This window comes from Salvia hispanica, chromosome 4 (assembly GCF_029641045.1).
Source record: "Salvia hispanica isolate PSC_SH4W2 chromosome 4, Shi_PSC_v1, whole genome shotgun sequence".
Taxonomy (NCBI): Eukaryota; Viridiplantae; Streptophyta; class Magnoliopsida; order Lamiales; family Lamiaceae; genus Salvia; species Salvia hispanica.
This window is the reverse complement of record NC_142695.1, coordinates 17,463,993-17,476,872: the sequence shown is the minus strand read 5'-3', so window position 1 is coordinate 17,476,872 and position 12,880 is coordinate 17,463,993. Positions and strand designations below refer to the sequence as shown.

General features: G+C 35.6%; 2 protein-coding genes across 2 annotated transcripts; one reads left to right on the top strand and one right to left on the bottom strand.

The window, feature by feature from the left end:
* The first annotated feature begins 372 nt into the window (after nucleotides 1-372).
* On the top strand, nucleotides 373-1,106 carry LOC125197291 (protein RESPONSE TO ABA AND SALT 1-like). The gene has a single exon (XM_048096015.2). The coding sequence runs from the start codon at nucleotides 373-375 to the stop codon at nucleotides 1,021-1,023; it is 651 nt and encodes a 216-aa protein (XP_047951972.2). The 3' UTR covers nucleotides 1,024-1,106.
* A 7,705-nt stretch (nucleotides 1,107-8,811) lies between these two features.
* LOC125193976 (Leucine-rich receptor-like protein kinase family protein) lies at nucleotides 8,812-12,100 on the bottom strand. The gene is made up of 2 exons (XM_048091951.2): nucleotides 9,392-12,100; nucleotides 8,812-9,301 (listed from the first exon to the last, which is right to left on the bottom strand). Exons 1-2 carry the CDS (start codon nucleotides 11,958-11,960, stop codon nucleotides 8,940-8,942), a joined length of 2,931 nt encoding a protein of 976 aa, XP_047947908.1. The 5' UTR covers nucleotides 11,961-12,100; the 3' UTR covers nucleotides 8,812-8,939.
* Nucleotides 12,101-12,880: the final 780 nt, after the last annotated feature.

Sequence of the window (12,880 nt, the reverse complement as noted above, 5' to 3'; positions counted from 1 at the left end):
AGTTCTACTTGTATATATTGGTTTTAAATAAAATGTGAGTGAAATGAGTCAGTGGAAGATTGTATCCTATTACCATTTATAGTAAAAGTGAATCGAGACTCATATTCGTAGACTGACTAAAAAAAACGAGACTCCTATTTACAGACGGAGGGAGTACAAATTAGTAGTAGTACTTTTTTCTTCATCCACAAGTACATTTACATTTTACTACACCACACATTCTCTCCTAACTTATTTAACTTAGGAGTACGTTTTATTAAAAAATTAATATATAAAAATATAATTCACTTTTTCCATTATATACTTTGTTAAAATTGGTGTGACACTATATATATGGAGTATATGTTTATAGTGTGAGTCTATTAAATGAATATGGCAAAGTTCACCACCTTCTACCAAGGGTGGCTCAGCCGCCAAGAGGATTTTCTCCGTCAGCTCGATTCCCTCCTCTCCGGCCCCGACCGGGATCGAGAATGCAGCGACATAATCCCCCGAGTCATCGCGCACTACCGTGAGTTCTACCGCGAGAAGGCGGCGGCGGTGGAGGAGGACGTCTTCCTTTCGATATCTCCGCCGTGGATGACCTCCTTCGAGCTCTCTCTCCTCTGGGTTTCCGGGTTCCGTCCTTCGATCCTCTTCCCGATCATGGACGGGGCTCTGGCGGCGGCGGACCTCTCGCCGGCGCAGCGGCGGCGGATCGACAAGGTCAAGGCGGAGTCGCGGCGGAGGGAGAGGGAGATCACGCAGGCCATGGCCAGGGTGCAGGAGACTGTGGCGGAGCCGCCGGTGTACGGCCTGGTCAAGAAGTTCGGCGGCGGCGGCGCGGTGGTGGAGATGGAGGCGGCGGTGGAGAAGGTGAAGGCGGCGATGAGAGGGGTGGTGGAGAATGCGGATGCGCTGCAGGGGTGGACATTGGCGGAGGTGGTGGAGGCACTGGATCCGGTGCAGGGGGTGAGGTTCTTGGCGGCGGTGACGCGGTTTCAGCTCCGGGCGAGGAGGTTTGGGGTGGAGAGAGACGGTTAGTGTGTGGAATTTGGAAATCAGCTTTATTGGCTTTTTCTCTCTTTTTATTTCAATAAATTAATTACCGATGGTATTTTTGTTTATTATGGCGTGCACGTTTCTTATCGAATCGTTCAATTCAGTTAAAAATTAGTAGGTGAATACGTTTGATATCGTGACGATGATCCATAAATGCGTAATTTAGTTGGGAAAATGTTTTTCATTAAGGCCTCTCATCGAATCTTTCAATTTATGGGTAGTACGTTTGCTATCGTGATGATGATGCATAAATTCGTAATTTGGGTGGATAATATTTTTCATTCTACTAATAAGTCGATGGTATAAGTTACTAGGATAATAAAAAATTATCAAAAGTGGATCATTTCTTATTGGACGGATTTTAATGTATGTTTGGTAAATAGAAGTAGTAGTATTTGTATAGCAGATATTAGGGATATCAATTGAACTATTCGGATTGTAGGCTATTCGAGTTATTTATTTTTTGGATTATAAAAAATCATAACTCTAACCAGGGGCGGACGTAGAAATAATTATCGATAGGAGTTTAGATTTCTATATTTTATTTTGATGTATATTTTTGAGTAATTTAGATAATTTATAGGGACTTTTACATTATAACTTACACTAAACTCTAAATTTCAAAAAAAAATAAAAAGTATTTCATTAGGATTTAAGCCCCTCCCCCTTTCACTTTGGGTCCACCCATGACTAACTCTTCGAGTTCCAAACTGACCCATCGAGTTAATCAAGCCAAATGTTTTAGAAAAACTCGCTCAATCAAAATAACTAATTGCGAACCCATTTGCATTACTTTCAATTCAATTTATGTTCAAACTTAAAACAAAAAGTTTTAGATTACTACTAACGGTCAAATAGTAATGTTATGTGGCCATAATGTGGCCAGCCACACAATGGCATTTTTGTAAATAATTATAAAGGTCAATGCAATAAATTAGTAGTAATAGTTAGTGCTAAGATAATTTTACTTAAGTACCTTTTTCTCATTTTTTTGCTTAAAATTTAAATTTACAACATTCTCTCCCCATAACAATTTATGCACAATTTACGTCAAATTATATATGTATGTTGTATTGGAAATAATCATATCATACCTATTAACTAAGAGACATGGAGTATATAAGTACACTTTATATGATAAGTACACTTTATATGATATGCAATACAATTATATAACTTTGCACATTCATGAAAATTGATTACCAAATTAGAATAACTAGGAGTAACATTATATTTAAAATTAGTTGATCTTATTAAACATGATCATAAAATATACTATTAACTATTATATGCAAGCATACATACTTGCACATATATACTCCATATAATTTATGCACAATAATACAGTTCTAGGAGTACTGTATTAGAATTGTACCGTGTCTTCTAGACTGAAAATATAAATCACATATACAACTTACACACCAAAAACTAAACTTGCTAATAATACTAATAATAACATACTATAATAGTAACAATATTGACTTATATAGATAACATGGATAAATTTTTAATGCAAAATAATATTATATGGAGTATATAATTAATTAATTGACAATATCAAAATATCATATTATGTTTTTAATATTGAAATACTCTTCTTTGAAAAATATTAAAATAATATTTTTATTAGTTCTAATATTTGTAGGTTATTTAAATATTATGATTAAATGTATTTTAAAACAAAAATTAGTTAAACTTAAAAGTTCACATCATAATTAAAAGTATTTATTCAATTATGGGCCGATAAAATAATTGTTGCTGCTTAAATATTCATCGTTAATGCATGTCTTTAATTACGATGAATTCTGTTATTAGAATTAAATAGTAGTAGTAGTATAGTTAAAATTGATTAAAATTATGAAATTATTCTTCCTAATTATCTTTTGGGATTAATTCAGTTAATATAAGTTCAAATTGATTGTAGCATAATTCAACAAAGAATAGTAAATTGAAAATTTTAATATCCCCCTGTCTCAGAGTATGTACTTTTGGTTTGACACAATTAATAAAGTAAGAGACGGGTAAAAAAAAAAGTAATTAAGGTATTGTTAGTGGAGATTGAATCTCACTTTTCTAGAGAAAAAGAGTTTCCAAATTAGAAAGTGCATAACTCTTGTGGAAAAATTGTACTACTCCATCTGTCCTATAAAAATATTGGAGGATGATATGACACGAGTATTAAGACAAAATTGGTAAAGTAAGATAGATGATGAAAATGGTAGTTAAAGTAATGTTAGTGGATAGTGTGACCAACATAATTATTAATGTTTTGATGGTGATATAAGTTGTAGTAAATAATTTGATATATAGCGATAATATATTGGGGTAACTTTCTATAAATGGAATGCTCATATTTTTATAAAACTGAAAGTGCACATATTTTTATGGGACAGAAAAAGTATAATTTTATGGGACGAAATAAGTACTTAAATTGAGAATTTATCTGTGACAATAAGACTTCCTTGCAATTTTGTACGGAGTAAAAGTTTATTGTGTCACACTTTAGTAATATTTATAAATATAATGTCTCACACTTATGAAATTATTAATCATATTATTTCATACTCCTACAATTTATTTATTTCAAAAATATTTTACAATTTGTTCATATATCAATTTATATACTTGAAAATTGATCACTGAAAATAGAATTGAAATATCAGGAGTATATTTTATGAATAATTAATTGAAATTTTGAAATAATTTGAATAATTTTTAGTACTTCATTGATAAATTTTCACTTGAAAATTGATCACTGAAAATAGAATTGAAATATGATAAATATATTATATTATGATTTCAAAATTAATTATACAGTAGTACATATTAAATAATTTGAATAATTTTTGGTACCTCATTTTGAATTATTAAAATACGTGTTTGATTATAAATAAGTGCATGTTTGATTACTAAATAATTTATAATAACTAAAGATTAGTATAATTTAAATTGATCAAAATAATTAAATTACATAACTAATGGTTCAATGTTTTTCAAATGCTGGCATTGGGAAATAACTAGGAGAATTTTTATTTTTTTTCCATCATGCCTTAGAGTTGGTTCTATTAATTTTCGCATCAAATAAAAAATGGAGAATGGAATTTAAAGTCCTAATTGTACGTATTATTGGTTGAATATAAATAGATACTACTACTACTAAATAGATATTCAACATAACTATTTTATATTTGAGGGTATATTAGTCTTTAAAAAATTGTTACTCTCTAGATGCATTAATTTCAGCGATATGGCATTAACTATACAAAATTTTAATAATTTTTTAATATTATGGCTGGCCATAATGTGGCCATTTAGCACCACTCTTAATCTATTACTACTGTTAAAGAGAAATAAAGTAATCCAATTGAAATAAAATCTAAGAATTTATTGATAACGTTCTACTGCATAGGGGTAATAACTTTTGAAGCATCGACTAAATCATTGGCTTCGAGCTCATAGTCTTCACCATCTATTAATAAATATTTGAAAAAAAAAGTATTTGATTAAATCGCATTTATGATTAAATCGTTTTACATACAACTATTAGCACTATTTGAAAATAAAATTAATTTTATCGAGCTAGAAGCACTCAAATAATTAATGTATAAATTAATCTGGTTTGATCACTAGCAAAGCTCAACACATGCTCTACATATACATATATGGTAGGAGAAACATATCACAAGATTTAAAAATTTAGAAAATTGAAAGAGAATACTTTTGAATATAAGACGTGAATAACAAAATAGGCAAACATAAATTAAGAATTGTAATGAATCAATATGAATGGTAATGAATGAATATACCACATGAAGCCTAGTATTGAGTTGCACATTTGTATGTTAGTTTTCACACATCTCAGCCTGGCCAATAAGATTACACCAAAATTGTGAAGCATTTTATTATCCGTGAAAAATTTCACCTATAGATATAGACACACTAAACCTCCTCATCTCCACCTATAGATATAGATACACCAAACCTCCTCATCTACCTTTCAGAAGTGCACAACATTAATATTAAGGTGCTCTCTCAAATGGTCTCTCATGTGGTCATTCCACACAGGTCTAGCAAGCCTATGCCGCACGATGACCTCATCCTCCGCCTTGTTTATCTCTATGCACTCAAAGTGAGCACCGTCTACTATCTATTAATAAATACTTATACTATAGGTTTTGATCAAGAAAAAAAAGAACCCTTACCATTCGAATATTAATACAACCAATCACAATTACAAATAAGAATTTGCATGCTACCGCTATTATAGGAATGCTAACCACATCGCATGTCATTCTAAAAGTTCTCTAAAACGGGACGCATTATCTCTTCAATGCTTAAAGCAAATCAAGTTTAACATTCACTACAATAAACAAAAAACGTTTAGGACATTTTTTAATGCAATTAAGGATGTTAATTTGTGTTTCTAAGTATACCACTAACGCTTAAAAAACGTCCTTATTATTGGTGTCCCAACTTAAAACTAGAGAACGCGAATGAAAACGTCCCAAAAAAAAGTTTAGGAACGCTAATTGTTGTTATTTTTAAAACTTTACAACTCGGGTAATTCTCAATATTCGTGTCCTCATAAGTTTTTCTTTTTAGAAATTTTCATTCACCATGGCTACATTTAAGAGGGAATACGTGCAGCGTGTTGGACGCTTTAATAGTTGGTCTATATTAGTGGTTTTTTTGTAATTTGCAACTAATGAATTTCTAGAAGATTGATTTATAACGAGCGGGTCTAGGATATTCTAATAAAATAGAAATTGATACATTTTTTAGAATGTCGAAAAAGAAAATTGTGATTTTTTTGCACCATAACTATAGAATAATCTATTGTTTACTAGTTTGATGCATATCTTATTCAAAAGAATAATTCATAACCATGAAAGATACAATACTAATTATATGTACACTATTAAACACGAAAATGAAAGCTCTTGTAATGCGGTTAGAAAGGTAAAATTACACTTTTTTTGTTAGACCAGACGTGTATCGAATTCACCTTTGGCGAAATCCGATTAATCCTACTCGACCAAGTTTGCAGATTAAGGCCGTAAGTCACCCAACAAATAATTACTTAAATCTAAAATATTTGTATTTTTCATCTAACATATCATGGATTATAAAATTTAAATCAAGAATAATAAAAATAAATCACAATAATTTGAAGGGCAATGCTTCTCGGAGTTGGGGACTAGTCATATTAGCCCAAAATTTAGGATGGGCCCAATGGGCCTACACTTTAGAAATTAATGGACCAAATGAAAGGTTTTCAGATTTTGTAAAAGATCGTTATATTCTAGACGCCAGAGAAACTAGTCAGTTTATTGTTCAATGACCCAACGCGGCCCAAACCCAACTCAGCCAAATCAAGTCGAACTCAATCCAAATCCATCTTATGATCCATTCTAATTTAAAAAAATATCGTAATTTATTGTTATTATTAAAAAAAGTTAGTATTATTTTTGTACATAAAACTTACAAAAAACTGGTTTAGATCAAGTTCTTTCCCATATAAAGTATTACTATTAATTAGTAAATGCAAGATTAAATAAAGTACAGACTTATAATAACATTTTGTAGTAATATTTATTAAATCTATTACTTTTCAAAAAAAAAAAAATTCTTTAACGTAATATTTCATGCTAAAATTCCTGATGTATATATCTACTACCCATGTGAATACTTTTCTTCCTACAGCATTCCTTTCCTTTCCAGCTCCCGCACTTTTGTCGTTCTCCTAAAAGAAATAAACAAAAAGTCTTCCTCCTAAAAGGAATACAACAAATGTAAGGAGAGGAAAACAAATGTATCTCACTTATTTGGTGTGGATAGTGGGTATCAACTATCAAGGTGTATAGTATAATCATGTACTCCATATTTTATTCGAATCGTATTTTACTAGCCGTCTAAGGTAATTTTTTTTTCTTTTTTTTTGTAAACAATTTTTTTTTCCTATTCTCTTTGTCTATTATAAGGAGTCTCATTTGAATTCGACACATAATTTAAGAAATATAATAGAATGTTGGTCCAAATTTTATATATTAATTTTAAAATAAAATATGAGTTGAATGAGTTAGTCAAATGTAGAGTCTACTAATAAAAGTGAGGCGGACAGACTAAAATAGTAAACCAGGATTCCTAATAGTGGATGGAATGAGTACTTTATTTTCTTTTTCTCTTTCATATTTTATTTTTTTATTCTGTATTTTATTCCATTTAAACATTTATTTTTTTGATTTCGTAAAAAAAAGGTATAATTATATTGGATGAATAAAGTATGTATATTATCTTACTGTATTTGGTATCATAACTGTATTTGGTATCATAACTGTATTTGGTATCATAACAAGGTCCTCCAAAAATCCAAAATCATTTAATTATACTACTAATTTGTGGGATTCTGCTGCCGCCTCATTGCTGGTGTATTTATTACAAATTTTGATTGTAAATAAACAGAATTTTTCTTAATACATCTAACGTAACAAATTACTTTCTGGTTAGACATTTCTTTCCCGTACATGAAAGATTTAAAAAAATGCATTTAGTATGTCAGGGAAAAGGAAATAAAGTAGGTGAATGAATAAAATTATAAATAATATTAATCAAAAATGAATAGCGAATAAATTAAGATAAGGAATAAAGTATGAAAAAAAATGTACATAACCCTTCAATGAACATAACTCTGTTATGATGGATTGTCCCAAAATTCAAAATTAACTTCGGTGCACTTTGATGCATAGTAACTCTCCATCTATAGCCATATGTATATCAGGATTAGTAATAAATAATTAGATGTAGTAATAGTTAATTACATGGGACAGAAAGAGTAGTAAATAATTAAATGTAGTACTAATACTTAATTACGTGCTGAATGGTTATTTAATTAAGGGGAAGTTAGCTATTGAATGGTTTCATAACTGTGCCACGCGAGCACACAAAGACTGTCTCTCTCAATAATAAAATAAAAAGTATCTCAATAAAAAATATCAAATCTATCTCCAACGTGTATGAAAATATGCATATTGTAAATAATAATACTTATGGTTACCAATATTCTTGTTCTACACGCTCCTCTCTTCCAACTACATTTGAACCTCTTGATTTTCAAGTGTTATCTATCCACTCGTAAGATTAGATATTATGCTAGACTTAGGGCTTAGGCAGTAGATGCACGCAAATCATTTATGTTAGTGAAATTTTGATTAATTCTAAAATGAAAACCTTAAAGTAGGTATTTATATAGTCATGTACATAATTAAGAATTGGAATAATATTTTAATATTCCATCTAGAAGATTAACATCTTGCACGCCAACTAACATCTAAAACGCTATTTAAATGCGTTTCACATATCCTACAATTATTTTTGTTTGATACCATATGCTATGCTATAGCCTATAAATATTGACATGACACCAAGTTATTGTTTACAAAAATTAAAATTGCAATATCATACTAGAAGATAAAGAACCCGCTAAATATTCTGGTCTCTGAAATCAAATGATGACACACCAAAACAAATATTGAGTGATGTCTTAATGAAAGTATATAATTAGTGTATACAAAAACAATTGGTTAAAGGAAAATGACATTAACCGCTGTTAGGACAAAGATTAGACAAGAGTTACAAATTGATTGCTTTTCTGTTACTCCTGTCACTGTATTGTCACAAGCATGGTTGGCATATCGTTGTATTCACATTTTTAGGATTTAATTAAAAGATGCTCGATTGCATCATATAGTTATACATGTGACAATAGTAGAATTCAACATAATCTTACGACGCTTATTAACTTTCTAATGTCTTACAAGGTTACAACTATTTGGCGACATAATCTTACAACTATTTCGCATTTCTTTCGATAGACTGGAATGCTAACTAACTTCCCATTCTTACTTCTTTCCCTCAAAATCTTTAGTGATAACAATGCTAAGTAATTGAAGTGGCTGAGCTTCCTCAAGCATTTGCACCACACTTCTCATTGAAGGCCTCAACGTGGGAAGCCTAGCCGTGCATAGAATCGCCACTTTCAACACTTTGATCACATTCTCTTTGTGTATTTGAGGAATGCTTGAATCCACCAAACTTAGCACACTCTCCTTAGTCTTGAGCTTCCCACACACCCATTCCACAATGTCCTTGTTCTCCCCGAACTCCGTCTCGATCGGCCTCTTTCCCGTCACAAGCTCCATCAGCACTACTCCAAAGCTGTACACGTCGCTCTTCTCATTCACCTTGTTGGTGTATGCGTATTCTACAATCCCAAATAACAAAATATCAGACTAACCGCGTCACGATATATATTTGCATAAAACAACGAGAAAGAAAAGGAACGTAGGTTTACCTGGGGCGATGTAGCCATAGGTTCCTGCAACGACTTGGGTCGACTCGCTCGACCCTTCCGGCTGAAGGATCTTGGCGAGCCCGAAATCCGCGATGCGGGGCTTCAGATGCTCGTCGAGGAGGATGTTGCTAGACTTGACGTCGCGGTGGATCATCGGCTCGTCGCAGCTGTGGTGGAGATACTCCAGCCCTTTGGCCGCGCCGAGCGCGATCTCGTAGCGCGCTTCCCAATCAAGCGACAGCTTCTGGCAAGTGTGCAATCTATCCCATAGGCTGCCATTAGGCATGTACTCATAGACCAACAAGCTCGAGTCCTCACTACTTATGCTGCAATACAACTTCACCACATTCACGTGACGGATGGAGCTCAGCGTCTCGACCTCGGCCTCGAACTGGCGGTGCTTGGAGCTCCGAGGCCGGCCCAGGATCGGAGTGGCGCTGCCGGTCTTTCTCCCGGCGTACTCATCGGAATGCCAAACATGTTTGACAGCCAATTCTTTGCCATTTCCAGCCGTAACACGATACACATGGCCTGAGCCTCCTTTCCCTATCAAATTGTCTTCTTTGATTGCGTCGATGATCTCATCCTCTTTGAAGGTGAGGACATGGAAGGACCTTAGATCCCATGAGTGATCCTTGAGCGACCGTTCCCCGGTGCGTTCGGCCTTCCGCTTTAAGTAGCAGAAGCCGGCCAACGAGGCCAGCAACGCGACGAAGGCGATCATGATGCAGAGCAGGACAAGGCGGAGATGATCCGGCATCCTGGCTTGGGGAGAACACCGGCGGAATCCGGACAGCGTCTCGCTGCATAAGGCCGGATTCCCGGCGAAGCTGCCGTTGTTCGCCTCCGTGAGAAGCGATGCCGGAACGGAGCCGGATAATTTGTTGTGCGAGAGGTCGAGGAGATTGAGCCTTAGAGAAGACAGAGTCGCCGGAATTGGGCCGGAGAGTTCGTTTCTTGATAAGTTCAAGAAATTGAGAGTGGGCAGAGAGCCTAAGGACGGCGGGATTTCGCCGGAGAGGGCGTTTTCCGCCATGTTAATCTCATTGATCGAGTGGCAAGAGCCTAAGGATGCCGGAATAGAACCGGAGAACTTGTTCCCCTGCAAAAGCAGAGTAGTGAGCTGCTTCAGCTCCCCAATTTCCGCGGGAATCACGCCGGAGAAGCCGTTGTTTCGCAGGTCGATTGACACCAACGGCGAAGCCTTGGAAATTTCAGCGGGCAATTCGCCGGAAAATCTATTATCGGAAACCAAAAGCTGCGTTAACGACCTGGCATTGCCGATATCCGCCGTGATCGGGCCTTCAAAGTCGTTTTCGCTGAGGTCGATTAATTTCATCTCCGGCAGCCCCCATAGGCCGCCGGGCACCAGCCCCGACAGCCGGTTCTTGTTCACCCGGAACCGGGTCATCGTCGTGCAGCTAGCGTAGCTCGCCGGAATCTCGCCGGAGAAATTATTCTGCAGCATCAGCAGCATCCTCATATTGCCCCCCTTGCACATCTCAGGCGGAATCGGGCCGGTCAGGAAATTCTCCGAAACATCGATGAAGTAAAACTCCGACCACGAGCCGAGCTTCTCCGGCAGCGGGCCCGTCAGGCTATTCGTGTAGAGAGACACATTCACCAGATTCCTGAACTCCCCCAGCTCCGCCGGAATCTCGCCGGAAAGCTGATTCTCAAAAAGCTGCAAGCTCACCAGCTTATCCAAAAACCGCACTTCGGATAAATTGCCAGTGAGAGAATTGGAGGAAGCATCAAACATTTCGAGATTGGTCAAATTCCGCAGCCCCACCGGCAATTCGCCCGTCAAATTGTTGGCAAAAAGCTCGAGCTGCCAGAGCTTTTTCAGCTTGGTTATCCCCGCCGGAATTTCTCCGGTGAGAAAATTCTGCCCCATTTCCAAATTAACAAGCTCCACGAGATTCCCAATTTCCTCCGGAATCTCCCCTTGGATGCTGCAGTTCGTCAAGTAGAGCCAGCTCAGCCGCGTGAGATTCAAAATCACCGCCGGAAACGGTGTCGGATCAAACGCGTTATCGCCGACGCTCAGAACTTGAAGACCACTCATTCCTTTCAGAGAATCCCACGGAAAAGCGCCGGTAAATCCGCTGCAATTAGCGTAGAGATACACCAATCCATTGATCGAAGACACATCGGGAAATTGGCCGGAGAAGAAGTTGTTTCCGACGTCTAAGTATTTCAAGGAGGAGCAGTTGCTGAGATCCTCTGAAACGCGGCCGCGTAGCTGATTATACCCCAGCGACAGTTTCTGGAGGCGGTTGAGGCTGCAGATGGCGGTTAGAGGAATCTCGCCGCTGAGGTTCTGATTGGAGAGTTGGATTTCTGTGACGAAACCGTCGGAATCGCAGGAGATTCCTTTGAAGCTGCAGAGGTTGGAATTGGATTCCCACGAATCGAATACTCTGGTGTTGGAATCTTTGAAGGCGTCTTTTATGGATAGGAGCGTTTGGAGATCGTCTGCGGCTGCGGCTGCGGCGGCGAGGAGGAGATAGACGGCGGAGAGGAGGCGGAGAGTGGCGGCGCCCGCCGTGAGGGACGGTGGTTTCATTTTTTTTAAGGGGTGGTTAAGAATTGGAGCGTGCAAGGAAGAGTCGTGGAGGTGTCATGGTTTTTAACTGACTGATGCTTACTGAATTTCAAGTGGACAATCATTGCTTATTTTATTTTTATTTTATATTGATATGGCTTTGAATATGGTGTGAATAGTCAATGGGGATAAATATAGATGCAGGTGGATGTGTAGGATGAATGGATGATGGGAAATTTTGTTTCTGTCTATATGAAATTTGGATTATTAAATTTTTTTCGATTTAGGGTGGGTGGATGGGGAAAACCTTCTAGATTGTGATAAGAAAATTTATATTTTAAATTGTAGTATATTATTAAAAATATTTAATTGAATTAGAAATTATCATGCTTGTATACATAGTATTTTATGTACAAATACTACTTTGGTTACCCGAAACCATTCTTGAATAAAATTTTATTTGGATATTGATCTTTAAACTATGAACTTTCACAAAAAAATTTGTATTTCCCACAAATTTGGTACTACTAGTATATAATTACTAGCATACTTAGTACAATATAAAGACTACGTATATTTTATTTGGATAAATGTAACATAAAATGTGGAGTACTAATATAGAAATAAAATGCTTTTATGATCCCTACGGACAGTGTGCTCAGAAATAATGAGAATGCAAAATAGTACTCTCTTCTCTTCGTTCCATAATAGTGGAGACATTTCTTTTCAATATAGAGATTGAGAAAAATTGTTTTAAGTGAATTAAGTAAAAGAAGAATAAAGTAAAAAAAAAAATAGAGAGAAAGAAAAATAAATAATAGAGAGTAAACTAACTAAGAAAAAATATGTTAACTTTTTATAAAAGAAAATGGCTACACTACTATAAAACGCATCGAATGGTAAAATGACTCCACTAAGTTACTCCCTCCGTCCCCGATTAA

Excerpts from the sequence above, each read along its gene's own strand:
- LOC125193976 (XM_048091951.2), bottom strand. The coding sequence starts at position 11,960 with ATGAAACCACCGTCCCTCACGGCGGGCGCCGCCACTCTCCGCCTCCTC. Across the intron at positions 9,302-9,391 it reads CTATGGCTACATCGCCCCAG|AATACGCATACACCAACAAG; the intron begins GTAAACCTACGT and ends TTGGGATTGTAG.
- LOC125197291 (XM_048096015.2), top strand. The coding sequence starts at position 373 with ATGGCAAAGTTCACCACCTTCTACCAAGGGTGGCTCAGCCGCCAAGAG.